Source organism: Podarcis melisellensis (assembly GCF_964234715.1).
Source record: "Podarcis melisellensis genome assembly, chromosome: 1".
In the NCBI taxonomy this organism is placed as follows: domain Eukaryota; kingdom Metazoa; phylum Chordata; class Lepidosauria; order Squamata; family Lacertidae; genus Podarcis; species Podarcis melisellensis.
In genome coordinates this window covers 102201405-102228327 of record NC_138528.1, presented here as the reverse complement: position 1 = coordinate 102228327, position 26923 = coordinate 102201405, and the positions used below count along the sequence as shown (strand labels likewise).

At 40.2% G+C, this 26923-nt stretch overlaps 1 protein-coding gene across 50 annotated transcripts in view; it reads left to right on the top strand.

Moving 5' to 3' along the window:
* NEB (nebulin) overlaps positions 1-26923 on the top strand; it is a 153449-nt gene that overhangs the window by 77810 nt on the left and 48716 nt on the right. For 48 of the 50 annotated variants that reach the window (XM_081927821.1, XM_081927807.1, XM_081927808.1 and 45 more), the window contains 37 exons: positions 351-662; positions 1353-1556; positions 1701-1805; positions 2478-2585; positions 3691-4002; positions 4660-4863; positions 5226-5330; positions 5727-5831; positions 6374-6685; positions 7343-7447; positions 8868-8966; positions 9163-9264; positions 9346-9453; positions 9691-10002; positions 10155-10259; positions 10349-10453; positions 11071-11175; positions 11888-11995; positions 12097-12210; positions 12315-12512; positions 13223-13327; positions 13915-14019; positions 14122-14226; positions 15289-15396; positions 15490-15603; positions 16876-17073; positions 17670-17774; positions 18561-18665; positions 19272-19379; positions 19705-19812; positions 20207-20314; positions 21313-21417; positions 21535-21639; positions 21894-21992; positions 23346-23456; positions 24581-24685; positions 26377-26481. In XM_081927821.1, the coding sequence (XP_081783947.1) occupies positions 351-662; positions 1353-1556; positions 1701-1805; positions 2478-2585; positions 3691-4002; positions 4660-4863; positions 5226-5330; positions 5727-5831; positions 6374-6685; positions 7343-7447; positions 8868-8966; positions 9163-9264; positions 9346-9453; positions 9691-10002; positions 10155-10259; positions 10349-10453; positions 11071-11175; positions 11888-11995; positions 12097-12210; positions 12315-12512; positions 13223-13327; positions 13915-14019; positions 14122-14226; positions 15289-15396; positions 15490-15603; positions 16876-17073; positions 17670-17774; positions 18561-18665; positions 19272-19379; positions 19705-19812; positions 20207-20314; positions 21313-21417; positions 21535-21639; positions 21894-21992; positions 23346-23456; positions 24581-24685; positions 26377-26481 (5127 nt within the window). The remainder of the gene's footprint in view (positions 1-350; positions 663-1352; positions 1557-1700; positions 1806-2477; positions 2586-3690; positions 4003-4659; positions 4864-5225; positions 5331-5726; positions 5832-6373; positions 6686-7342; positions 7448-8867; positions 8967-9162; positions 9265-9345; positions 9454-9690; positions 10003-10154; positions 10260-10348; positions 10454-11070; positions 11176-11887; positions 11996-12096; positions 12211-12314; positions 12513-13222; positions 13328-13914; positions 14020-14121; positions 14227-15288; positions 15397-15489; positions 15604-16875; positions 17074-17669; positions 17775-18560; positions 18666-19271; positions 19380-19704; positions 19813-20206; positions 20315-21312; positions 21418-21534; positions 21640-21893; positions 21993-23345; positions 23457-24580; positions 24686-26376; positions 26482-26923) is intronic. The other 2 variants (XM_081927818.1, XM_081927819.1) reach the window with 2 other exon arrangements.

The following is a 26923-nucleotide window of genomic DNA, read 5'->3' as shown; positions in this document are numbered from 1 at the left end:
ATCCAGCATGACTGATGGACATTGTTGTCCAAAACATGTGAAGGGTGCCATCTTGGCAAAGGCTGCTGTTTGCTTTAAATATGCTCCAAGTAAAATGTCCAGTATCCTGATGAAGGTTTCTGAAGTAGAATATTAATCTCTTAGAACCAAAGCTTTCATCTTGTTGGTCAAAAAAATGTCAGATGAAGGATGTGTAAAATTCAAAGATCTATGCATGTGCTGAATATTTACATTACCAATACAATGGCACCCAAGTGCCAGAAGTGAGTTGCAGCTGAAAAAAAGCTCTGAGTCTGAGATAGCTATGGTGAAGATTCTAATTGTATACGTATTTTTTCAAATCCCATTAGTACAAATACAAGGAAGGCTACCGTAAGCAACTTGGACACCATGTGGGATGCCGAGACATTAACGACGATCCCAAGATGGTATTGGCTATGCATGTAGCTAAAATGCAGAGTGACCGTGAGTACAAGAAAGTATATAATCAATTGAAGACGAAGATCCATAGCCCTGTTGACATGCTGTCCGTCTTGCTGGCCAAGAACTGTCAGAAGCTTGTTAGTGACATTGATTACCGCCACTACTTGCATGAATGGACCTGCCTGCCAGACCAGAATGATGTCATCCAAGCCAGGAAAGCGTATGAATTACAGAGCGATGTGAGTGATTTTGTTATTGTTGCAATATCTCTTTTATGATGGCTTCTTGTCTGTCACTCTCTTTCCTCTGTCATGACATTTGGTGGATTATTACTATTGGCTCTACAATGATATTTTGTCTCCACAATTCTTACATATCTTTTCATTAAAAAGTAATAAACGTTTTACTTCTGTGAACACGTGACACATCTTAAGAGCCATAGTACATGTGAATTTTTAACATATAAGTTCGGTATTGTTTGGACAATCATCATACTTCTTTAAGAAATAACACAAGGGGACATTGAGAACTCAGTTCAACACATGTATCCATGCATACAAACCTGATGAAGTGAGGCACCAAAACCTGAATTTGTGGCACTTGCATAGAACTAAATGCTTCTAGAGGTGTCCATTTCAATTGGTCTTTTACTTTCTATTCCAGAGAATTTTAGGTGTTGGAGTTATTTACTAGAATCTGTATTACTCATGGCCAGTACTGTTGTTCTGCCATATACAGCTTGAAAAGGGATAAAAAGAGTGCTGTTTATTAATACCACATTAGTGGTATGTACTTCTTGTGATTGACCAGCCATGGAAGCTGAGCAGTTCTGTATTATGATGGGTAGAGCCGGAGAGGCAGCAACAGCCTTCTTAATAAATTGGAGGAAACATTTTCAGCCATATTGTTAATAACTGTTTCCTTTGCAGAACGCCTACAAACAAGACCTAGAATGGCTGCGTGGTATTGGCTGGATGCCAGAGGGCTCTGTGGAAGTGCTCAAAGTGAAGCACGCCCAAGATATCCTGAATGACAGATTGTATAAGCAACGTCCAGATGCACTGAAATTTACAAGTATTGCTGACCCACCACCCGTTGTCCTGGCTAAGATCAATGCCCAACAAGTCAGTGAGGTAAGCTTGGGAATTACCCAGTTACTGTATTCGTTATGATGACAAATTGGTATTGGGAACAGGTGAATTATAATTGCATACCTTTGAAAAATAAGAGGTTTTTGTGATGCATTGCAATCATTTATGCCTTCACTTCCTTCTTAGAATCTGTATCGTGAAGCCTGGGATAAAGAGAAGACTCAGTTCCATCTTCCTTCAGACACCCCTGGGATGCTGCAGTCCAAGATTAATGCTCTGAATATCAGCAATGTAAGAGAATTAACTAACTATATACTCATGAGTGGAATGTGGGTAGTGATGCATCTGTACCTGTTCAACTGTGTCAAATGCAACTTCCCATCATTAACTGTTCTTAAAAACAATAAGGCATTTGGGTCTTACTTGTGAGTTTTTATTCAGACGTAATAAAGAGAATTAACTGAACTTCATGGACAGAAGATATTAAAAAGAGACTGACTTGTTCCAAATCCCAACGTTGTCAGAGTGTTTCATTGTTACACGCTTTGATGATTTTGTGATTTGGATAATGTCAGTCTTTCTTCAATATCTTCTGCCTGTCAAGCTCTATTATTACTAAATTGTACTTCCCCACAATCATTCTGTTTCTTATCTAGGCCCCAAATAAATTGTCAGCGTCAGTTATATAAGACGTATGCATGCATGCAAACAAATATATCTGTATAAGCTATATTTATGCAGTGTTTGTATGTGTCATATTACACAGCATTCACATTTTTACTCTTTTGGCTGCAGTCCTATGCATTCCATATTTACTTCGGAGTAAGGCCCATTGAGCACAGTTGGATTTACTTCTAAGTAAACCTGCATTGGATCGCAGTGTTGATTGAAGAATGTCTATAGTGGTTTTCATCATGTATTTTATGATTACATTGAAAACTGTGCATTTTATTCTGATTGCAGAAACATTACACTGGAGCCTGGGACGAGGCCAAAGCAAAAGGATACGACATAAGAGGTGATGCTATTTCAGTCAAGCATGCCAAAGCCTCCAGAGAAATTGCCAGTGAGGTACAATCTCTTTTATTTAACATTTACTTCTCAAATGGCTATATCTTCATATGATGAGTGTACATGTCAAAGTATATGAACAATTTCAAAACCGTATTTATCCACCCATATACAAGATCCTCTACTGCATGTCTATGACATCATTCTTTCCATTCTTTTACAATTTATGAAAGTGTCTTCTTTCAAACAAAGTTTAATATAGTCCATTATTTTAAATGCCAAAGAGCTAACTGTGATAAATTTGGAGATATTTGGCACTGTAAAGACTTTGCAATAATTAAATCTGTTGCTTCCTGTTGTTAAAAACACTCAAGTGTTCCCCCCTCCCCTTTCTTTACAATCACTTTAAAGTTTACTCTTAAGTTGTGGAATGTCAGAGACCTCTGTATATAAGGTGGTATATAAATTAATTAAATAATAATAATAAAATAATCTTGCATAGTTTCCAAATCAAGTTTAGCACCCTGAGCACACCATCCTATGCATTTTTACTCAGATGGGTAAATTCCACCATGCCCAACTGGGCTTTGTTCCAAGTAAAAATGCATATGATTGCCATTTCTGAACTATTTATTTGGATAGCCAAATTTCATCAGTAGCTTTTCACTATTAAACAAAGTGGTCTGTGCCTTTCAAAAGACATTGTGACTTTGTATAATTTGCAACCACATATATATTCGGTTATTTGAAAAAAATACATCTTTTTACTTAGGCTCAGGATGTATACAATTAGGGATGGCCAAAAATGTCAATTCTCCACATTTCCACATTGTTTTGGGGTTTTTTTTAGTTCTAATAAAAATTCATCAGCATTTTTGTGCGAATTTTTCATAATACATATACACTTCTGTATACAGTATTCATAAAGTGTGAATTATGGAAGTGTGACTTTAAATGTAAAATGAACCGCATTTCTCTCTCATCCCTAATAACAAATCCAGGTAAATATTTCATAAAGACAGAATTAGGGAGCCGTACTATGTTTTATTTACCCTCTCATTATTCCATAGCTAAATCCCTTAAAAACTGAAGCCTCAAGAACTTCTAACTTTTCTCCTGGAAATTGATCAAATAACTGTAACTTCCAATTCTCTTTCCTGCTCAGTACAAGTACAAAGAAGCTCATGAGAAACAGAAAGGCCACTACATTGGATGCCCTTCAGTGAAGGAGGACCCTAAACTTTCATTTGCTGCTAAAGTATTGAAGATGCAGAATGACCGGTTGTATAAGCAAGCTTACAACAAATCCAAAGCCAATATTACTATACCGGTGGACATGCTGTCTGTCCAAGCAGCCAAGCAATGCCAGTCTTTAGTAAGTGAGGTGGACTATCGCCAACATCTGCACCAGTGGTCTTGTCTGCCCGACCAGAATGATGTGATCCAGGCAAGGAAGGCCTACGATCTACAGAGCGATGTAAGTATATCTGTCCTTTGCAAAGTGATGTAAGTATATCTGTCTTTTGCAAACACACATTACTGCTGGGACAGAAAGCAAAAGACACATTATGATAGATAGTTGTGGAAGATTTCCTTTTCTTAATGTTTACTTTGTTGTGTTAATGAAAACTTGTCTTGTCACATTTTCACGTAATTTAATCTTCCCTTGATTTCATCATGAGTACCTTGGGAGGAAGAACTGAAATGTTGTTAATTCAGAATGTCCAACACAGACAAGAGTGATGTGATAGATTGGCATATCTAAAAATAGCTAATGAATCCATAACCGATTGGAGGGCTGTCATATGTATGGATTTGATTACCTTTCTGCCCACTCTATCTAGCCCAATCTACACAGGTCTGGAACTCTCCAGATGTTTTGGTCCACAACTCCCCAGCCAGCATAGTGCTGATCAAAGCTATAAATGCTGGTGTGAAATATAACTGGAGGTCAAAGAACCATTTCGGCCTAGTCCAGAGAGATAGTACTGCTTAGATCCTGATGATGTAATTGAGACAAGTTTGTCCTGACTTTCTGAAGTTCCATTCATTCTACAGTATTTACCACATGAAGTATTTCTTTTGAATTGAACTGAAATATTTTGCTCTCCCTCTCTGAAATTTTCTCCCACAGGCTGTGTATAAATCAGATCTTGAATGGCTCCGGGGGGTTGGATGGATCCCACATGAGTCTCCAATAGTGAAGAGGGTGAAATTCGCCCAGGAAATTCTGAGTGACAACGTTTATCGCACTCCTCGGGATCGTTTGAAATTTACCAACATCGTTGACACGCCTGAAGTTGTCCTTGCCAAAACTAATGCTGAGCAACTGAGTCTTGTATGTAACTCCTTTGAGTAATGTGGCATTATTTTAAGTATGCTACGAACCTCCCTATCTGTTTGTAACATGAAACATCTATTTGTATTAATAGAAAAGTTATTCATGTTCCTAAAGTTAAAGGGAAATTACCATATTTTTCGCTCTATAACACGCACCCGACCATAACACGCACATAGTTTTTAGAGGAGGAAAATCCGTAGGCATGCCACCCATAGGCATTTCCTCCATAACATGCATAGACATTTCCCCTTACTTTCTAGGAGGAAAAAAGTGAGTGTTATGGTGCAAAAAATACGGTATGTAGGAATGTGAGCACTGGTGTAGAAGGAATTACGAGATAATTTTGATGTTTTTTTCAGGCAAAATACAGAGAAGCTTGGGATAAAGATAAAGTTATGATCCATGTGATGCCAGACACACCAGAAATCGTGCTGTCCAGGGCTAATGCTATCAATGTGAGCCATGTAAGTAAATTGCTACCATTCTTCTTATGTTACAACTCTACAACCTTCTTCAGTTACTCAGAGGAGGTGGGCTTTGGATGTTACAAGTTCATTATGCAGCAAGCACCCATGTAAATTCTATGTGGGTTATTGCACCTGCATAGGTGCAAACTGGCAATCTATTGTGCTTGTGGAGATGCCACAAAACAGATGTTAGCACTTGTTATCCACAGTTACTTACACGCAGTTTAAATACTTTTCCTTACATAGTTTTATATGGAGATAATCTGTAACTCTTACCTGCAAAAACAGGAGTGATTAGGAAAAAGTAAAAGCTGATTGACAGTGAGCTTTCATATATATGTAAGTGCTGAAAGAGGATAATGACAATATAATGTTTTTGGTTTTTTATTGTAGAAACTTTATAGGGAATCTTGGGATGACATGAAGAAATATATTGACCTGAGAGCTGATGCAGTCCCAATCAAAACAGCCAGAGCCTCAAGGGAAATTGCCAGTGATGTAAGTATGCAAATAGAATTTGATAGTGTTTGGTAATCCATTGTCTCTGGACTTTTGTATCTAATGGAATTAAAATGCAGGAAACAGAAAATATATTAAAGTTCTCAGTTCAAGGCAAGATATAAGGACATTATGGGCCAGCTTCCACTAACCTAGTGCCCTCCAGATGTTTTGAACTAAAACATCCATCAGCCTCATCCAACATGACTGATGGACGTTGTTGTCCAAAACATGTGAAGGGTGCCATCTTGGCGAAGGCTGTGCATGTGCTCCAAATAAATTGTCAAGTATCCTGATGAAATATTATGCTCTCCCATTGGTCAAAAAAAGGTCAGGTAAAGGATAGGTAACGCACAGAATTCAAAAATATGTGATTTGCTCAATAGATTGCAAGTAAATGTGAGCATGAATGCAGCCTTTGTTTAGCATCTTAGGAACACAGTTAAATGGAAAACTCTTGCCAATCTTATCAATCTTTCTACAGTCTGAGATAACGAAGATGAAGATTCTAATTGTATATGTATTTTTTCAAATCCTATTAGTACAAATACAAAGAAGGCTACCGTAAGCAACTTGGACACCATGTGGGATGCCGAGACATTAACGACGATCCCAAGATGGTATTGGCTATGCATGTAGCTAAAATGCAAAGTGAGCGGGAGTACAAGAAAGTATATAATCAATTGAAGACGAAGATCCATAGCCCTGTTGACATGCTGTCCGTCTTGCTGGCCAAGAACTGTCAGAAGCTTGTTAGTGACATTGATTACCGCCGCTATCTACATGAATGGACCTGCCTGCCAGACCAGAATGATGTCATCCAAGCCAGGAAAGCGTATGAATTACAGAGTGACGTGAGTGATTTGGTTGTTGTTGAAATTCCTCTTTCTTGATAGTTTCTTGTCTATCACTCTCTGTCTCTCATTTGCCTCTACAATGATAAGTGTTTGATATTTTGTCTCCACAATTATTACATTCCTTTTCATAAAAAATAATAAATAGTTAGAATACTTGTGTGAACAGGTAAGATCCATACTATATGTGAATTTTTTTAATATAAATTCAGTATTGTTTGGACAATCATCAGACGTCTTTAAGAAAGCACACGGAAGGACATTGAGGCCTCACTTCTGCACATGCATCTATGCATACAAAGTTAATTGCTTTCCATTATGTATAGATTTGAGCTCTCATTCTTTTCATGATTGTATTACCTGATTTGAATATGTCGAGCAAACATAGGATATAGCACCATTTTGCCTTCTACAGAAGGCAAGATGGTGGTAGACATAGCATAATCAAAGTGGGGAGTGTAATATTTGATCCTGGCATATTCTGTACCTGAATAGTTCCTCCTTTCAGTTTTCTATTATCCCATTCTTTTTGTAGGCTCTTGGAAAACAAGCCCTCTTTTCCCTTTTAGTTAAAAACAATCAAGTTTGGTATGAAACACTCCATGCAGTGAAAAAAGTGTTGCAAATAACTCTTCTTATTTTCCCCTGACTCTGCAGGCTGTTTATAAATCTGACTTGGAATGGATGCGTGGAATTGGCTGGATGCCAAATGACTCTGTCTCTGTCAATCACGTCAAACACGCTCAGGACATTTTAAGTGAGGTAATAACAACTAGTTAAAAGTATCATTCGCAGAGATTTTCATAGAATCCTAGCGTTGGAATGGACTCGAGGGTCATCTAGTCCAGCCCCCTGCAATGCAGGAATCTCAGCTAGAGCTTCCATGACAGATGGCCATCCAACCTCTGCTTAAAAACTTCGAAGGAAGGAGAGTCCGCCACCTTCTTAAATTGGCCTTCTTTTGTTTGCATTTCATTTATGTTTATATTTTTGATGTTCCCAAATGAAGCCCAAAGTGGCTAAAAGCAAAGCAGAAAGCAGCACAACTGGCACAAAATAGCAAAATGCATGTCAGTATAACAAAACATGGCATCTAGCAAAATAGAAAGCAAGTCAAAGCAAATTCATGTCAAAATATTGTCAAGTATACAAAAGACCTGTTATCTGCGCAATCTTATAAGTGTATATTCAGAAATGATTCCCACTGAGATCAATAAAACTTACTCTCAGGTAAATGTACATAGGATTGCAGACTAGATAATTTCTTCAATAAGGAGGCTCCACTTTCTGGCATTAGTGTCCCCATCTTGCGGCCCCATATTTGGGAAAGAATGATGCTTATTAAAACTAATCCTGCCAGTGACATTTCTTGTTTGTTACTATACCTTATCCTTCACGTAGCTATTTCCTGAGGCAGGATTATCTTCCCCTCCCTCGCCACACAAAAACATCTTGGAGGTCCCGGGCCACAGTGAGGTTAGGCTGGCCTCAACCAGAGCCAGGGCTTTTTCGGCTGTGGCTCCGATCTGGTCAAATGCTCTGTCACAAGAGACTAGGGCCCTGCAGGACTTGACATCTTTCCGCAGGGCCTGCAAGTCAGAGCTGTTCCACCAGGCCTTTGGCCAGGGCACAACCTAACCCCCTCCTTTGGCAATCCTCACAGAGCCCAATGGTTGCCATTAATCTGATTTGATCTTATTTTATAATGAACTGATTTTAGAATGTTGCATCATTTTACTGTTGTTAGCCGCTCTGGGGAGGGCGGGATATAAATAAAATTTTGTTATTATTTATTGTTATTTTATTATTGTGGTTCCAAAAGTAATTTTGTTTGGGGGGGGAACAGGAAGTTGAGTTTCCCCACTTATGTTTTGGCTCATTCACCCAGCACTTTGGGCTTGGATAGGCAATATCTAGCCTTGATATTAAGGTCTGGGTATTTTATACTTGGGGGAAAAAACCTTTTTGGAAAGTTAGTGCCTCATTATCATATGAGAGATCCTAACTCAGCAGTGGTGGTTTTGTTACTGAGTGTGGTATGGAGAGGACAGAAAGCAAGATAAACATTAAAAAGGAGACAGTCCCTGTCCTTGAATATTTTCCCCTCAACTCTCTCGCTTTTCACTTATTGCTGGTGCAATCAATTGTATGGCCTCATTGCTTTTCTTTTATTTCTGCACAGAGACTGTATCGCACAAAAGTTGACAAACAACCGTTTACACCAGTGGCTGACAGGGTTGATTATATCACAGCCAAACAAGGCGGGGAAATACTAAGTGATGTAAGTATTACCTCTTATTTTGATTCAGTTCAGTGTACGCATGTCAGACAGATTTTCTTCATCCACAAAAACTAAACCATGTATCTGTGGAAACTGGGGCCTTAATAATTCACCGAGTTTTATTGTGTGAGTCTAGTTATACATATATAACTTGTAAATCTAAAAGATTTTTATTATGTATGTTTTATTTTTTCAGATTAAGTACCACCAGGAATGGAATAACATCAAGACAAACTATACGCTGACAGACACGCCACAGTTAGATGCAGCTAAAGAAGCAGCCAGGATTCTTAATCATGTATGTACTTTCCTTGTTTTGTTTTGTTTTAATGGAATCTGTGACAGTCCTTGTGTAACCCTTTAATTCTCTGTTTTACAGCATCTGTACAAGGAGAATTGGGAAAGAGAGAAAGCTACTGGTTATCTTTTGCCTCATGACAGTGTGCCTATCCGCCATGCCAAGCATTCAAGTGATGTCCAAAGCGAGGTAAACACTCTTTAGCTTTAAAATCACACAGATTTCTGTCACTATCAAAGAGCCCATCCTTCATATCTTTCGTTTCAGTGGTTCATCTTCTTTTAAAGAAAACTCTTTCATGCTATGGAAGACCACCAAGTAAACAAAGCAGATATGCTTTCATGAAATCATAAGGATAACCCAGAGAGTTAGGATTAGGAAAGATCCAGTGCAGATATTTAAAGAACCTGTGTTTTCCCATTTCAGCTGAAATACAAGGCAGACTATGTCCACCAAAGAGGTCACTATGTCGGTGTCAATAATATGAGAGAGGACCCGAAACTGGTGTGGTTTGAACATGCCGGCAAGATCCAGAACGACAGATTGTATAAACAGGCGTATAACAAAACCAAGTCCAAAATTCATATACCTCCAGATATACTATCCGTCATTGCAGCCAGAGACTGCCAGCATGTTGTCAGTGAAATTCCGTATCGCCATTACCTTCATGAATGGACTTGCCACCCTGATCAGAATGACTGCATCCAGGCAAAGAAAGCATATGACCTTCAAAGCGATGTAAGTGATTTTTGCAATCAGATCGCACCAGTTTAAGAGTTTGATATTGGTATACCCAAGAGCAATTGCCTGGGAAGGGAAATCAAGGCTCAGCTTGTCCTTTTGTCTGCATAGGTGTGAATAATATTCTTCAACTTTTTTAATATATACAGAATATTTATAAATCTGATCTGGAATGGATCCGCGGCTGTGGCTGGATTCCCTTAAATTCAGTGGAGCATCGGAAAGTGAAGAACGCTCAGAACTTGATTGATAAGGTAAGATGCAATTTTCACACATTTGTGGCAGCATCCTATTCATTTCCTGTTACTGTTATTTATGATAATCTAATCATGTCTACCTACAGAGACTCTACACAAAAGAGGCTATTAATAATTTTGCCAATTTCACACCTGTGGAAGACCCTCCAGCTATTGTTCTGGCAAAGGCAAACGCAATTAATCAGAGTGATGTAAGTATCCTTTAAATCAGAATTTCTGAGTAAATACATACTTTCATATATTATAAAAGTGTCATGTCTCTTGATCACCGCAGCTAGTACTATGAAGGTATTTGTGTAACTCAAATGTTCGGGAACATACAACAATATTTTAAAAACGACCACATGCCAAAGTAGTCCTGCGAAAGGAAATGACAGTATTTTTGTGTAAATATTTTTTTGTGGCATATCCCTTAAGATGGCATATGGAAGAGTTGCCTCACAATTCATGAAGAATGAAATGTTTAAACAGAATATGTGTTGTATAATTTGTTTTAAATAAATAGAATAATTCTGTCAAAATGATGGTATGACATTGAATTTGCTATATCATTCAGAAGTAATAACAAACATAGGTAAACAACGAGACACCTCAAAGGAGCTCAAAATGATCTTCATACCTTAGTGAATTTGAAGGATAAAAGAAAACACCCCAGCATGAAGCATTTAGTATGTTCACCTCATGCATCAAGAAGCTGATTAAGACATTCCTCCCTTAAGAAGCACAGCATACTGAATATGTCATCCTGGTGTGTGTGTGGTAGCACGTGGAATGATGGGTTAACACTCTATTTAATTTTTCTCTCTAGCTGAAATACAAAGAAACCTTTAACCTTGAAAGAGGCCACTACATTGGTTCTGATGACACTCCAGCCCTGAGTCATTCTAGAGATATGGCTAAACTGTACAGTGATGTAAGTTTCTGGCTGTTCGTGTATCAAATCATGAAAACTCAATGTGTTACTACAGGGGTAGGGAACCTCAGGCCACTTGTTATCCCTTCCAGGCCTGTGATCCTTCTCCACCTTCTCCTTGATTGCTTCATTGCAACAATCCTCTTGCTTGTGCATGTGTAGAAAGTCCTGACTTCTGCACGACTGGAATGTAGCCTTCTGTACAAAAGTTGGCCTACTGTTTTCACAAAATTAGGAAGTGTTTGTTTTCGATGATAAAGTTTCAGGCTTCTGGGTGAACAGCACATTGAGGATATTATATGAAAATAGGTGCTACAGGCAGGGAACTTTAGGTCCTAGCTTAAACAAGTCCCCATCTACTAGCTTCACCCATTGGGAAGGTGCCATATCTTAGTGGTACAGCACTAGGACATAGTGCAGAACATCTTTGGTTCTGCTCCAGGGAGCTCCAGGTATAGCTGGAAAGAGCATCTCATTGAGACCCTTGAGGGCTGCTGCCATATATAGTTAGACATATAGTAGACAACCCTGTGAAGGTAATGAAATTTAATTCAGGGAAGTATTTATATAGTGTTGTGCTATTGAAAGAGTCCTAGATTGTGCTGTAGAGAATGCATAGTGGTTTAGTTGATTTGCTTTTGCTCTCCAATGATTACATTTGTTGGAAAGCATCCTGCTCATTTATATCCCATGTGCACCTTTTGCCATCTAGAACCTGTACAAGGATTCATGGGAATCCACCAAGGCCATTGGGTACACTCTGCCTCCAGACTACATCCCTATTGTCGGTGCCAAACATGCTGATTACATTAACAGCGAGGTAAGTGTGACCCTTCTTTCCCTTGTTAACTACTTTGCCGCTCTTTGCTTGTGGGGCTGCTATGTGTCTTATCTAACGTGTCCCATGTTTGCACTTCACAGCTCAAATATAAAGAAGGGTATGAGAAGCAGAAGGGCCATTATCTGGCTGGGACACAAATAAATGATTTCCCAAGTGTTGTCCATTCTCTTGCTTTCCAAAAAATAAGGAGTGCGGTAAGTAGTGTTGTTGTTGTTGTTGTTGGGTGGGGCTCTTCCTTGAGTCTGAATAATGTGAAAAAACAAACACATATTTTCCATCTTAATCTCCTGATTTCTAGCTGGCTTACAGGAAGAATTATGAGGACACCAAGGCACACATTCATATCCCAAGTGACATGATAAACCACGTGTTGGCTAAGAAATGCCAGTACATCCTTAGTGACCTTGAATACCGAACTTACCTCCATCAGTGGAACTGTTCACCTGAGGAGCACGATGTTATTATGGCTAAAAGAGCCCAGGAAATTCTAAGCGACGTATGTATTTACCCGATCAAATTGAGAACCATTTCATTTGCTATAGAGAAGCAGGAAAAGGTGGTGGTGTGAGTAGCTTGCTCTTTTGCTTTACAATTTGGGGTAGTGTGGTTCGTGAAGAAGAAGCATCCAACCCAAATCTTGCTGGACCCATAAAGTCATAGGAAGGCATTGGGCAAATCATTCCTCCTATCTCAGCCCAATGGACAATTTGATGAGGGGTAGGTGACCACTATGGCCAAATACCGTCTCAGTGTACTGAACTGGCCCAGGATTTGCTGGATCCTGAGTTGCTCTCACATCAGGCATGTTCCAGGTCCAGTTGCTATGGCAGCCTGAAGCTGGTACAGGAATGAGTCTGGATCTGTTTGCTCCACCTTCTGCCACCACCGTGAATGGCTTGGTTGCAGCTGCAGTGGTTGCTCTGCAGCGGCAGGTTTGGACAGCAGCCTTAGGTGATGTATGTATCATGCTTGAAGAACTCTATAGCTTTATAGAAATACTAACTGTTATTCTAAGAGAATTCTCAAAGTGGGAATGGTAGAAGTCATCTGGAACCCATGCAGGCAGCCCCAGAACACACGTAAATCTCTTATATCACTTCCACTCCTCACTTTTCTGCACTGGACCAAAACATTAGTATGACTGGAGATGTTTGAAACAATGTATAATGAGTTCATTGCATCCCCCCCCACTACTGTCATGTGCAGGTTGTGTACAAGGATGACTTAACATGGCTGAAGGGAATTGGATGCTATGTGTGGGACACACCTCAAATCCTGCACGCCAAGAAGTCTTATGATCTTCAGAGTCAAGTAAGCAAATGGATCTCGCCTGGGGATGGTGGTGGTGGTGCTGGAACTGGGAACCATGTCTCTCTATAAGGTTTCCTTATTTGATCAGTTTGGGGTTTGCACCATTTCCCATTCATAGAGGTGCTAAAGAATATTGGGTAGCAGGATTAGGAAAGATGCCTGCCTCAGGCCTCAGAGACCTCTTTTCAATCAGAGTCATAGACAGTACTTAACCAAATGATCCTGACTCAGTATAAGACAAATCCTTAGAATTGTTGGAATTTCCCACTTGTGGATAAATGCAGGCATAAATTCATTAAAATATGACAGCGGCCATCTTTCCTTCCAGAGAATAAAGCAAGCCACTGTACTTAAAACAGCCGTTAGCTTCCTTGAAAGTGCTAAGTGCACTAACTAACATTTTTAAAAACCACATCTGATTAGTAGCACTATGCTATATTAAGGTGATTTATTCCCCATACCTGCCAAAGGGACTTCAGAGAAACCAAAGAAGGAATCCTATTGCTACACAGTGTGCTTAGAGTTGCTAAATAATCCAGTGTAGCTGTTCTTTGTCCTAATGCCTTCTTTTTGTCTTGGTTTCACAGTTGCTCTACACAAAAGCAGGAAAAGACAATTTACAGAACTACGGTGTGGTTATGGACACTCCAGTTTATGTAACTGCTATTGAGAGTGGTATCAATGCTAGTGACGTGAGTCATTCTCCTCCTTTCCTTTGCCCTGGTTCATTCTCTTCCCTTCCCTTGAATTGTAAAGGGAACTACAGTAATGACTGAATCTGCCTTTGATTATAGGTGAAATACAAAGAACAATACCATAAAATGAAGGACCAATATACCACAGTTTTGGAAACAGTTGATCATGATAGGATTCAGAACCTCAAGCACCTTTTCAGTAGTGTGAGTGTTTAAACTTTATTTTCAGGGGCTAATGAGATGGGCTGTTTTTGGGTGGTGGTTTATCTTGGAATTCTTTTAGCTATAAGTACCTGGGTATGCTAGCCAATATTTATTTCTTCCCTTCACATGGTGTCAGGGAGGCTTAACCCAAAGTACGGAGCAACAATGCAGAGTGCTGTACACAGATTAGAACTATTTCAATTAAAATTCACAGAACACAGGTCTCTGATTAACAGCATATTGCTACTGCTGTCTGAGGACCCAGCAAAAGGGGAATGTTTTCACCGGATGTTGGAACATAGCATGACTCGGGGCTAGCATACATGGGTTTACATCCCTACAATCTGGTATGCCTCTTGAAATTGCCACCTGTGGCTAATCATAATACACTTAGGAGAAACTGAAGTTTTTCAGCCCTGCTCCAAAAATTATGGAATTTCCCCATCCTGAAGGATGACAGATCAAACCTGAGCTTGATGTGTAGTGTTGAAATTTCTTTCCTTTTGGGTTGCCTTTTCTAAGTTGGGGTGTGGAAGGCCATGATTTTTAGTATCCATTTTGTTTGTGTGGATTTAAGCAATTGTTTCCTTCCCCGACTATGTGAAAGAATGTGTAGCTCTAGGCCTTTCTGCTTTAAAAGGCAGAAAAGGTGTCTTAATATTTGGTTCTTACTCATGGTTCTTACTGCTTTGGGGCTTCATAGAAGATGACTCTAAGGCAGCTCAAAATATTTGGGCTTGTCTACACCAGAGGTAAATATGGATTTGCACCTTCCTGTCCCCGTTAATAATAAGGGCATCTACATGACATCTTCAGCATCCCAACATTTCCCCAAATCTGCCCCCCCTTTAAATGTGGGATTTTTAATCCTTGGATTTCTACGTTTCCCAGGAGCAGAAGGCCCCACATTTAAAGAAGAGGACAGGAGAACACTTTGATGGGGAGGGTGTCCTGTATACACACCTACATTAATGGGGAGACAGGCAGGTGCTCCAGTGTAGACAAGGCCTTAGTGTATAGTAGCATATATAGACCACAGTGCTTTGATTCTCGCCTCTACAGAACCTGTACAAGGACGCCTGGGATAAAGTGAAGGCCACTGGTTTCACATTGCCTCCCGATGCTGTGCCATTTGTCCGTGCCAAAGAACTGAAGCACAATGCCAGTATTGTAAGTGTACCCAAGCAACACATTCCTAAAGATGTCGTACGAATGATGTATCATTCTAAGTAACTTGGATTTCCATTTTCTTTTTCCGCATAGGTAAAGTATCGAGAGGAGTATGATCGGTTTAAAGCGCTTTACACTCTACCCAGAGGGGTTCAGGATGATCCCAACACTGCCAGATGCCTAAGGGTTGGCAAGCTGAATATTGATGTAAGGTTTATTTCTGATATAACATCTAATAAGAAAAGTGCCAACTTACACTTTTAAAATCAGATTATTTCCATTAATAGCTGGTTTTAGATACTGAAAGGTTATGTTATTTAGCACCCCTCACTTCCCCAAGAGATGGGAGTGCTACAGGATTTAGTGTTCATTGGAAGAGAGCACACTGGAGAATTATTCTGCCCAGAGGAGAACTTATTGGAAGCAATAGACTGCCATAGTGGTCAGCACAACCACGAGTCATGCATCAGATTCACAAAGACAGCAACTGCTCAGATTTCTGTAGCCTCCTGCAGGCTGCTTCTTGCTCAGGCGTAGTTCAGCAGAAGAACTTCCAACTCTCTGTCTCTCTTAACTGCTCAAACTGCAACACCATAGTTTTCTGCCCCTCTACTTGGTGATGGGTTGGGAAAAGTAATTTCAATTCATAAGCTGTACCCATTCAGGGAATGTCAGCTGATCATTGCAGGTATCAGATAATCAGCTTAACAAAGGGTGATTTACCCAGGAGCTATAACAATATGTTGATATAGGTCACCTTCATTCACACAAGTGCATGTAGATCACTAAGGGCCAAACTAAATGTACAGGTACACAGAGTTCCAAGGTGTGACATCAATGCCAATTTTTCTTCCCAACTCCTGCCTTGCAGTCCATCCCAAGCTCTAAATCTGCTCCGGACATTCTCCCAACCCTCCAGAGCAGGTTTTGAAGGCACATGGAGAGCTGCAGGTGGGAGGAGAAATCTATTCTATTAGTGGTATCTGTTCTAAAAGGAGGCAGGTGCCATTGGATTTCATTATGGGTTGGTTTCCCCATTCTTACGGATGGAAAAGCCTGGGATTCTGAGCAGAAGAATAGCTGGAACCAAAAGGGTCAAGCAGGCACTCCACTCTGCTGTTTCCCCTCTTAGAGTTGTAGTTTCCTATGATGTCATGCTTGTTCCAGATTGTCACTCTTCGCATGGTTTAATATCTTATTTATATTTCCCCCCATTATTAGAAGCTTCCCATTATTATTATAAAAATAATACTGGAAGCTAATATTCTGGCCTACTCAGATATGACTTCATGAATTGTTTGTTAGTCGTTAGCTAACTCCTGGTATTGTATTTGTTTTAGACTGTTTTTAATACATAATTTTAAATGGTTGTAACCTGCTGTGGGACCTTAGGATAAAGGATGGGTAAGAAGAAATAATAATTGTAGTAGCAGTAGTAGTAGTAATAATAATAATAATAATAATTCTATTTTACCCTAGCGCTTATATAGAGAAGGCTATGAAAAGAACAAGGCCAAAATCCATATTGCACCAGACATGGTGGACATAGTGTCAGCTAAGAGCACTCAGAAGAAAGTCAGTGAAATCGATTATCGCATCCGTCTCCATGAATGGGCCAACATCCCAGATCTTCATGCCAATGCTCTTGCTCGGAAAGTCAACGACCAGCTGAGTGATGTAAGTCTGCAAATGATACCAGGTCTGCCTTTGGAAAAACTATTATATTTGCACATGACAGGAAAAGGAGCATTAATGGTTGACAAACTACATCTATAAGCTTACAGGCTGTGTTCATTGCCTGTCAACGGGCGTCAGACCACCCCCCTTTAATTGCTGTTTGGTGGATGCAGGAGGTGCTTGCCTTCAAAAGGACAATTAATTGGGCTTTTAATGAACAGAGAACCTTTCAGAGTTTCAATCTGGAAGTTTTTGCAGCAAACGTTTTCAGTTTATCATGCGCCTGCTATCTGTGTGCAGACAGACAGACATTTGAATCAAACTGACCATAATACAAGTCGTATTACTAGGACTAAATAGGAACTGGCTGAAAAGCAGGAATCTGAGGAAACAACGGGTTGCTGAAGAAAGGAGTACTTAGAAAATCGAACAACATAATGGCAGCCAATGGAAACTAATGCTAATGCTCTAAGCTGGTTTCCATTATGTAGCAAAGTTTCAATCACGATTAAATTACTTAATTTGTGTATAATGAATGTTTGCTATGTTTTGCTATGAAATTCTCACTCTTCTCTATTTTTAATCCACTATCTTAGATTGTGTACAAAGATGACCTCAACTGGCTCAAAGGCATAGGTTGCTTTGTCTGGGACACCCCTGAAATTCTCCATGCCAAACATGCCTATGACCTTCGTAATGACGTGAGTACAACTGATGATAGCAAATTGCTTCGTTCTGAAGCTTCCTTCCCAGCTCTCCTTCAAGCTCCTCTTACAGCTCTTTCGGGGGCATGGTTAGTAGGTTGAATTGAAAACTGACTGCTGTCTGCTTCATGTATTTTATATCGGACTGCAGTTTTGTCAGTCAGCCTTGCACACTTTTGCCACTCAGTAAAACATACATGATACAACAGCCTGCTATTTGTTTTTGTTTTTAATTTTTTTTGCTGTGGTTTCCCTACTATAAAAGCAGAAGTACCACTGCTTTAACAATAAACTTAATTATCTCCTCTGAATTCAGGGGAGTTAGGAATACACACATCTCCTTTCCCCTCTCTTCAATTTCCTTTGATATATATTTTTAAATTGCTAATTAACTGAACGCGGGATACAATAGTCAGGTGATAATGTTTTGTGCCGCTGGGGAAGTGGTAATTCTGTATTGATTTGTTTTGGATGTTTGTATGTGATGCCAATAAAAGGTTTGATGATGATGATAAGGCAAGACTGAAACAATGTGGCAGCCTTATTATTGTTGTTGTTGTTATTATTATTGCTTCTTCCTCTTCTGGAGTTTTACTTCAGCTTCTTGGGAAGTTGGAGGAGAGGCTCTTATTTCAGGGCAGCTGCCAGGTATATCTGGCATATTTGAGGAGTGGTTGGTTGGAGTGCCTTAAGAAAAGTTGCCGAATGGGTGGGACATTTGACAAAGTCAGTGGTGGGAATGAGAAAGGGAAGGTTCAGGTGCTTTCTCTCTCTTTCTCGTAGTTGAAATACAAGTCAAAGGCCAAGAAAATGGAGAGCAACTACACCGTGGTCACCGACACGCCTCTCTATGTTCAGAATGTCCAGAGTGCCATGAATCTGAGTGAGGTAAGGATCTCCATTTCGGTTCACCGCAGCTTCATTGTAATATTTGTTCCTCCCCCCTCCCCCACATTTCAATTACGCTCTCATTAACAATAGTAGCAGTGCCTTAGTAATGCACATCAAACCAGCCAATTAGTTAGTAGGCTGTGTATCCTGTTCAGAGATTCAGTCAGCATTCATAGCTACCTCCCCCCACTTTAATCACCAGATCCAGTTTACAGTTGTATGTGGATTCCTATTTTACTTGTGGTTTTATTATTTAGTTATTTATTGCATTGGTGGCTCACCTTTTTCTCTGAGGAACTCAAAGTGGTGTACTTGGCTCTCACTTTTCCTCCTTTAATCCCCACAATACCCCTGTGGTTGGATGGTGCATTACCTCTACCCCAGCATTCAAGTTTTTAATGTATAATGTTTTATTATGGTCTTATATATGCTGGAAGCTGCCCAGAGTGGCTGGGGCAACCCAGTCAGATGGGCAGGGTACAAATTACTGTTACTGTTACTACTGATACTTTGCTTTCTCCACATGTATGCCCAGCTCATATTCAGCACATAAGCTTTTGCTGTATCACTCAGCATCAGTTTTACATTTTCTATATTCCTTAGGCCGTTTACCGCCATGACTATGTGCACAATGTCAAAGGGAAATACACTCCAACAGATAAGACGGTGGATTTGGAGCGGGCAACTCATGCTTACAGGATACAGAATGAAGTAAGTGCTGGAGCTGGAGCTACCCCCAGATTTTTCCTGCTTTGTGGGTGGGGTTCAAGTGCATACTTGAAAATTCAAGTTGAGCAATTATTGGTGTTCTTGTGCAACAAATCCATTAAAACAACAACAACCCTAGACTTTTTGTGGAAAGGAAAGCAACAGGATATATGGGATAGCCACCGCTTGACACAATATCATATAACCACCCCCAAGCAAATGAGAATGAATGCTCAATACCTAATTGAGTGGGAATGTATTCATAGTGTTGCACTTCATTGCAAAATCAGTGTTTAAACATTGTCATGAATTTTCTTTTCTTTGGCAGGGTCTCTACCGAAAAGCTGGCTGGCATGCACTTCCCACTGGATACAAACTCCCACCAGATACCCCTGGTTTCAAGCATGCTAAACATGCCCAATACCTTGGCAGTTATGTGAGTGGTGGATCATTTTTGAACTCATACTATTCCAAATAAATATAGTTGCATGAATAAATAGATACGTGTTCAGTTACAAAAATTGTGGTTGCAATATTATACTTATTGAAAACATGACCATATAAATTTTATATTATTTCATAGAAATGGGAAAATGCAACCAAACCATAGGATCTTGGGGGGTGTTAATAAGGCAACGAAAGGGAATGGGGAGGTATCAGGAAATGGGCAAGAGGGCTTAACTCCAATCCTAGATACCTTAAAGGTTAGCATGGATGTAAGTATATATTCATGTTCTGCTAAATGGTATGACTTCATTTTTAGGTTCTATTATAAACAGCTATTGTGTCTAAAATACATACCTTTCTGAATTTTTTTTGTATGATTTCAGCTGAAATACAAGGAAGTCTATGAACACATCAAGGATAAAGGTTACAATTTTGGACCCAAAGCTGTTCCATTTGTAAACATAAGGAAAGTCAACAAAATTCTCAATGAGGTAATGTGAATAGTATTTAAGGAAACTGGCATTTATATGGTACTTGATGATGCAAAAATTTAAAAAATAAGATCACTGTTGGAATCTTATGCAACTCATTATAAAACCATGGTATGATTTTGTCAGACACTCAGGACCCCATGTGCTATAAAATCTCTTAATAAGCATGTAAGTTTTTTATAGTTAATGACTTAAATGTAAATATAATTTGAACGATGATTCTCCCCTTATTATAAATGTTTGTTATTGGGGTATGTAATGAAAGGGGCACACTTACACTGATCCCATGAGATCAAGTGTGAAACACTCTTTGGTTCCTTCTTCATGGGCAATGCTGCTACAACTTTCCTGATTCACTACCTGGGTCTGGGTGGAAAGAGACACAGATGTATGGTAGTTGTATTATCCCTTCTGAGGTCAGTATATTTCCAGGCTTCTGCCTTGTTACAGGTGGTCAGTGTCCAATGTGAATTCTAGTCACTCTCATTGAAATCTTAGAGCCTGACCAAACTGGCCAACAATGTGAACAGAGAAGATCCCATAACCAGGCAAAAACTTAACCATTTTGCTCCAGAGTGCAAATTAAAAGAGCATACTTACTTGAATCAGCAAAAGAAATAGGAAGTTATTTTGCAAGAAAGAAAACAAATGTTCGCTGTCAAAGGTAGACTTTGCAGCACAATCACATGCCTGCTCAGAAGTAAGTCCTACTGAGTTCAATGGGGCTTACTCCTAAGAAATTGCTGTTGCTGTTCAAACCTCTTTTGCACTGGGGGATTGGATTGGGCTGAGATGCCGGCCTCCATTCATGGAGTAATGCCAGCCTCACTCTGATGGTGCAGAGCAGCATGTTCTGCCAACTGAATGGGCGGGTGAGCAGAAGTACTGCCTGCAGGATTCCCAGCAGTGGTAGGCAGGCCATGGAATTCTAGATCAGGGTGTCTTTTGTTTTATTGGTTTCAGTACCATGTGCAAGAACTCCTTCTCTTTTGTTACAGAGGCTCTATAGGGAAGTATATCACAAAAACAAGGATAAGATTCATACCACGCCCGACACGCCTGAAATTCGCCAAGTGAAAACGAACCAGGAATCCATCAGTGATGTATGCCTCTCTTATACATTTAAAAATAAATAAATAGACAAATTCCACTAATGTCTGATGTGATGGGGAAAAAATCACCCTAATTCTTTACCCACCCCCTTTGTTTTTGTATCTCAGCTGATCTACAAGACTGACTTCTTCAAGATGCAGGGGCACATGATTTCCTTGCCATATACTCCGGAGACAATACATAACCGTTACGTTGGAGAGATTACAAGCGATGTAAGCTTTTGGACTTAGTAGCATTAGTGGCTCAATTCCTACTCTTATTTGGCCCCCCCTCTCTTTTTCTCTCACTGTGTGTGTGTGTGTGTGTGTCATGCACACATTCTATATTATTTATCATCTTTTCTTTGCCATCTTTTAAAACTATTCAGTTATTGCATAATTATTCAAAACACTATGATTATAACACATAATATGATGGTTTATTTATGTAATAGATATGGTATTACATCCTTATCATTGTTTGGCAGGTTAAATATAAAACTGATCTGCAGTGGCTGAGAGGCCTGGGCTGCTTCCTCTATGATACCCCTGATATGGTCCGTGCTCGACATTTGCGCAAGCTCTGGGTATGTTTCTTTTTTCATGACTATCTCTGTTGGATGACTCCTTAATTTTTTGCTGACAAATAATCAAGAGGTGAAACACTGCAATTTTCAAGTGGTTTTTTGTTGTTGTCTGTTTGGTTGGTTTGCCTTGATTTAAGTTATACCTTTTTATATTTAAAAGTGAAGTTCGTTCCCACTATAAACTGTGAACTGTACTATGCTGGGCATGAGTTCAGACCAGGCAATGCCATACCAAAGTTTATGTGCGGCCATTAGATATGCTGTGGACATTGTTCTTGGAAGTGAGGCCCTATGCTTGTTTAGATGTGTTGGGTCTCTTTATCCCACAGCAGTCCTTTGTCATAATGTTCATTAGTAGCTAAAAGTGCCACCCCATCACTGACTCTGTTCACACATCATGGTAAGACATAAACACTGTGCATGAGCAAAATCAGTCCCACTTTGCTGTGCTTTGCTCCACAATTCCTGGCTTCCTGTTACATCCAAATTGGGGTTTATGGTTTGTTTTGCTCCCAGGAAACCATGAGCTCTAGCTAAGGCTTGTTCTTGGCTTACTGATTGTGCTTTATTGGAACAAAACAAAACAATGATCTCTGGAATTATGGTTTGTTATCTCCTGGCACAAGCTAGGAGGAGTGAGCAAGAGCAAAGGTGGCTTATTTGGGTTGTGCATAGTAAGCAGGCTTGCCATGATGTCTGAACATGGACACTGTCCTTTGCAAGTAGCAAGCGTGTGCAATCAGTGAACTTAACACCTGCAAACTACATGTGACTTGCGCCCATTCCTGTGTTGGTTTCTGCTGGTACAACTCGACTAACAGAACCACTGTGTGCCAAATCATGAGCTACAGTTTCAAATGTGTGTGCTGATTAGTATCTCTTCCATAGCACACCTCCCCCACTTCCTTCCTGTTTACAGCTATAGAGAAGCAGATGTATCAGAGGTAGATTATGGTTGCATGGGGTGCCACAGCTATTATGTAGAATGGAAGGTAAGAAGTAGGGGCATGTGGAATTTTGGCATCCCACTGAAATTTGAGGCCCCAAGGTTCGCTACTGGATGTATGGGTGCAGATTTTAAGATGTTGTTGCTCTATGCTTAGTGACTTGACTCTAATGTTTTCTACAGAAGCCACCCTAATGTGTTTGAATGGATGTTACGTTATGGCCCACTTACAAAGCAACTAAAGTGATGTTTTACGTTGTACTGTTAACCTGTACATTCCAGAGATTCTTGTGGAGTTATAGCAAGGGGCTGTGACTTCATTAATCTTCTTTGTTAGGATTCAAAGTTTTATTGTTGGGCTGATGGAGACTGCATGTTCTTTTGACGCAAGCACATTTCTTTTTCAGTCTAATTACGTTTACACTGAAGCTGCAAAGAAGTCACAAGATAAATATCGTGTGGTTCTGGACACTCCCGTCTACAGGACCGTTCAGGAGCTAAAGACCCATTTGAGTGATGTAAGTTTGATGTTCTTTAATCCTTCTGCACTGAAATGTTTTAAAGTGAATTTAAAGGGATGCTTGGATCATTTTAAGTGTACTTCTACGGCAGCTGCTCTAAAGTAGACTTGCAGATGAAGAGAAGTTCTTTGTTCTTTAGCAAGAGACCATGGTTAAGGTTCATGCTATGCAGAATATTTTGGCTGAGCTAGTTTTACAGCCAGCAGCATATAGAATAATAGGATTATGATTTGCAGTAGAACTGCAAAGCTGGAAAGAACCACAAGGAGCATCTAGTCCACCTACAATGCAGGAATCTTTCGCTCAACATGGGGCTTGAACCCACAACCCTGAGAGTAAGAGTCTCATGCTTTACTGACTGAGCTGTGAGAGGTGGAGGGTGTGTGTATGGAGCTTCAGGCACCCACTAGCGGTGCTGCCACTTGCTGCCACTTGCTGGGATGGGAATAGGGCACTGAGAGGCAGCAGTGATGTCGAAGGAGCTCCAATTACAGATAGGTAGCCGTGTTGGTCTGCCATAGTCAAAACAAAAAAAATTCCTTCCAGTAGCACCTTAAAGACCAACTAAGTTAGTTCTTGGTATGAGCTTTCGTGTGCATGCACACTTCTTCAGATACCAAGGAGCTCCAAGTTCATAATGTAAGAACATAAGAAGAACCTGCTGGATCAGGCCAATGGCCCATCAAGTCCAGCATCCTGTTCTCACAGTGGCCAGCTAGGTGCCTGTGGGGAACCCGCACAAGAACACCAAGCTATCAAAACACTATCTTGTATGCAGCAATTTGTAGACTTTTCTGTCATAAAGCACTTGTGGAGGGTCAAGTCTTCTAATCAGATTGGGTGATATTCAACTCGGATTCACTCAGAGTTGAACCACAGAAAGTAATGGATGTGGCTATGTTAGATCCAGCAATTTCAATAATCTCCTTTCAGTAAAAATGACAATGGGATGTGATAAGCTTATGCCAGTTCAGTTAGAGGTAAGGACAGAGTCTGTCAGTCAACCATATCAGACTTCCTTCTGCTCACTGTCAGCTTATTAACTCTCTTTGTTTTCTAATACACCTGTGCTGTAAAGTTGGCTACGGAAGACGAAAGTGCATTGTTGTTTCTCTTTCTAGCTTGTGTACAGAGCCGCAGGCAAGGAACAAAAGACCAAGTACACATCTATCCTTGATACACCAGATTTCAACAGGGCCAAAAGAGGGCAAAAACTACAGAGTAAGGTAAGACCCATTACTGAACAGAAATAAAGCTGAATAGTACATGTGGAATTCTCATTCAATAATGCACAACTCATTCTAGATATTTTCTGGGGCGTCTGATACAAAGCAATCTGCACTTGCCCATTCATTACAGAAGCTGTCTTTGTGATAGCATCATATCCTTAACAAATGTTTCCACCCAAATTAGCAAATATTGATAGGTAATCAACATGTGCATAAACCTCCATTGCGCTTAGGGGTGGATGGACGAATCTGTCAGATTTGGTTTCTGTCTGTTTCTCATATTTCCAAGCTTAAGTCCAGTTTTCCATATTTCCACCTCAATTTGCCCTTGCATGAATATGTCAGCATCTTAGCACACATTTCTCTTGACACATGTTTTTGCAATGTTGAGCCTGGGTTTAAATAACACATGGAGCCAAACTATGTCTTGGCTTACGGCAGCCACAGGAACAGAACAGGAGCAATGCAATTGCAATCTCCACTCTGGGAACCTGCATGCCTATGTGTGTTGAGCTAAGCCATGGTTTGGTTTAGTGCTGGGTGTGAACCAGCCCACTATTTGGTAGGAAAACTCCATTGCAAAATTCAGTGAAGTGCTGCTTTCAAAGGATAGCTGTCTTTGGCTTTGTGTACCATTTGAGGAAGCGAGATTTAGTTAATTTCACTTAAAAATACTAACTGAACTGAATTTCTCCCCCAACACTAACTGTAATATTACTGAAACCTCATCAAAACATAACTCTGGCACAGTTCTCCGATCTTCTTCTAATGTTGTCAAAGTCATAAGGCAGTGGTGGCCAAACTCGGCCCGCCAGTTGTTTTGGGACTACAACTCCCATCATCCCTAGCTAACAGGACCAGTGGTCAGGGATGATGGGTATTGTAGTCCCAAACAACTGGAGGGCCATTTTGTAGTCCCAAAACAGCTGGAGGGCCGTTCTTCATTTCCAATAAGGAATGAAGAATTTGCCAGATCTTGTATCGTCTCCTACTGGACCTTACACCATGTGACTGCAGCACCAACTACCACTGTTGAATCTGTTCAGCACATCAAAATGGATATATTCAGAGCTCTTCCTCCTCCCATCAATATGTGCTTTGAAACTGTGTGGATACAATTACAAATCATTTCCTGTCCTTTGTCATAGCCTAGATTGTTTCCTGTGCTTTGTAATTGTCCCCATTACCTAGTAGATTATTCAGGGTGTCTGCCACCTCCAGGAATGTTATTTGTCTTAATTGGGAAAGAGATAAAAATACTGTTATACGATGCAGCAAGGAGGGTAGGTGAAGAAGCATCAAGGGTGAAGGGCTGGGAAACCAACTTTTAAACTTTATGTTAAATTTGAATTAATTGGATGTTAAAATTTTGAAAATCAATAAAAATTAATTGGGGGGGGAATAAAGTTGAAGGGGCTGTGGCTCAGTGATAGAGCACATTCCTTGCGTGCAGAAGGTCTCATCAGCATCGTTCATTAAATGATCTAAAGATAATAGGGCAATAAAGTATTTCTTCTTGAGACCTCAGAGAGGTGCTGCCAGTCAGAATGGATATACTGAATCAGGAAGAAAAGTACACTGATTCAGTTTGCAAAAAGCAGTGAGCGAAGGACTGAATCGCTTATATCCAAGGTCTCTTGTGTGTATGGAGCATAATTTGACAATTTATGGTTCTTCCCTTTCTCCAGTACTTGTACGTCGAACTTGCAACCAAGGAAAGACCCCATCACCATGCTGGGGATCAGACACCGGCCTTGAAACTTGCTAAGCATGTGAAGGACTTGGTCAGTGAGGTAAGACTGTGAGCACCTTTCCTTCTCTTCTTTTTATTACTACGTCAAACACCTCACACTTCAGCCCATTAAAGTCTAGATTAGACAATGAGTTTGGCAAACACATTCAATGCAGTCTATCAAAACTGTTTTACAGAATCTTTATTAAATATGCTATTCATATGTGTTAAGCCACAATCTAGCTTTGTTTTTATTCGTTTACTTTTTGCCTGTTTAGGTTTCGGTTTCTTCTATACTGTTCATTTCCGGGGGTGGCATTTAAGTGAGAGGTCATCTGGCATATGTAATTGGATTCAGCGGCGGAGCAAGCTGATTGGGCGCTTTGGGGCAGCTGGGGCAGGATGCTCCGTGGGGCATCTGAGGAGTCTGCCTGTCTCATCCCACTCAGCTGCCCTACAGCTGAGGGGGAGGCAACGGGCGGACCATTTGGGGCAGCGCAGAG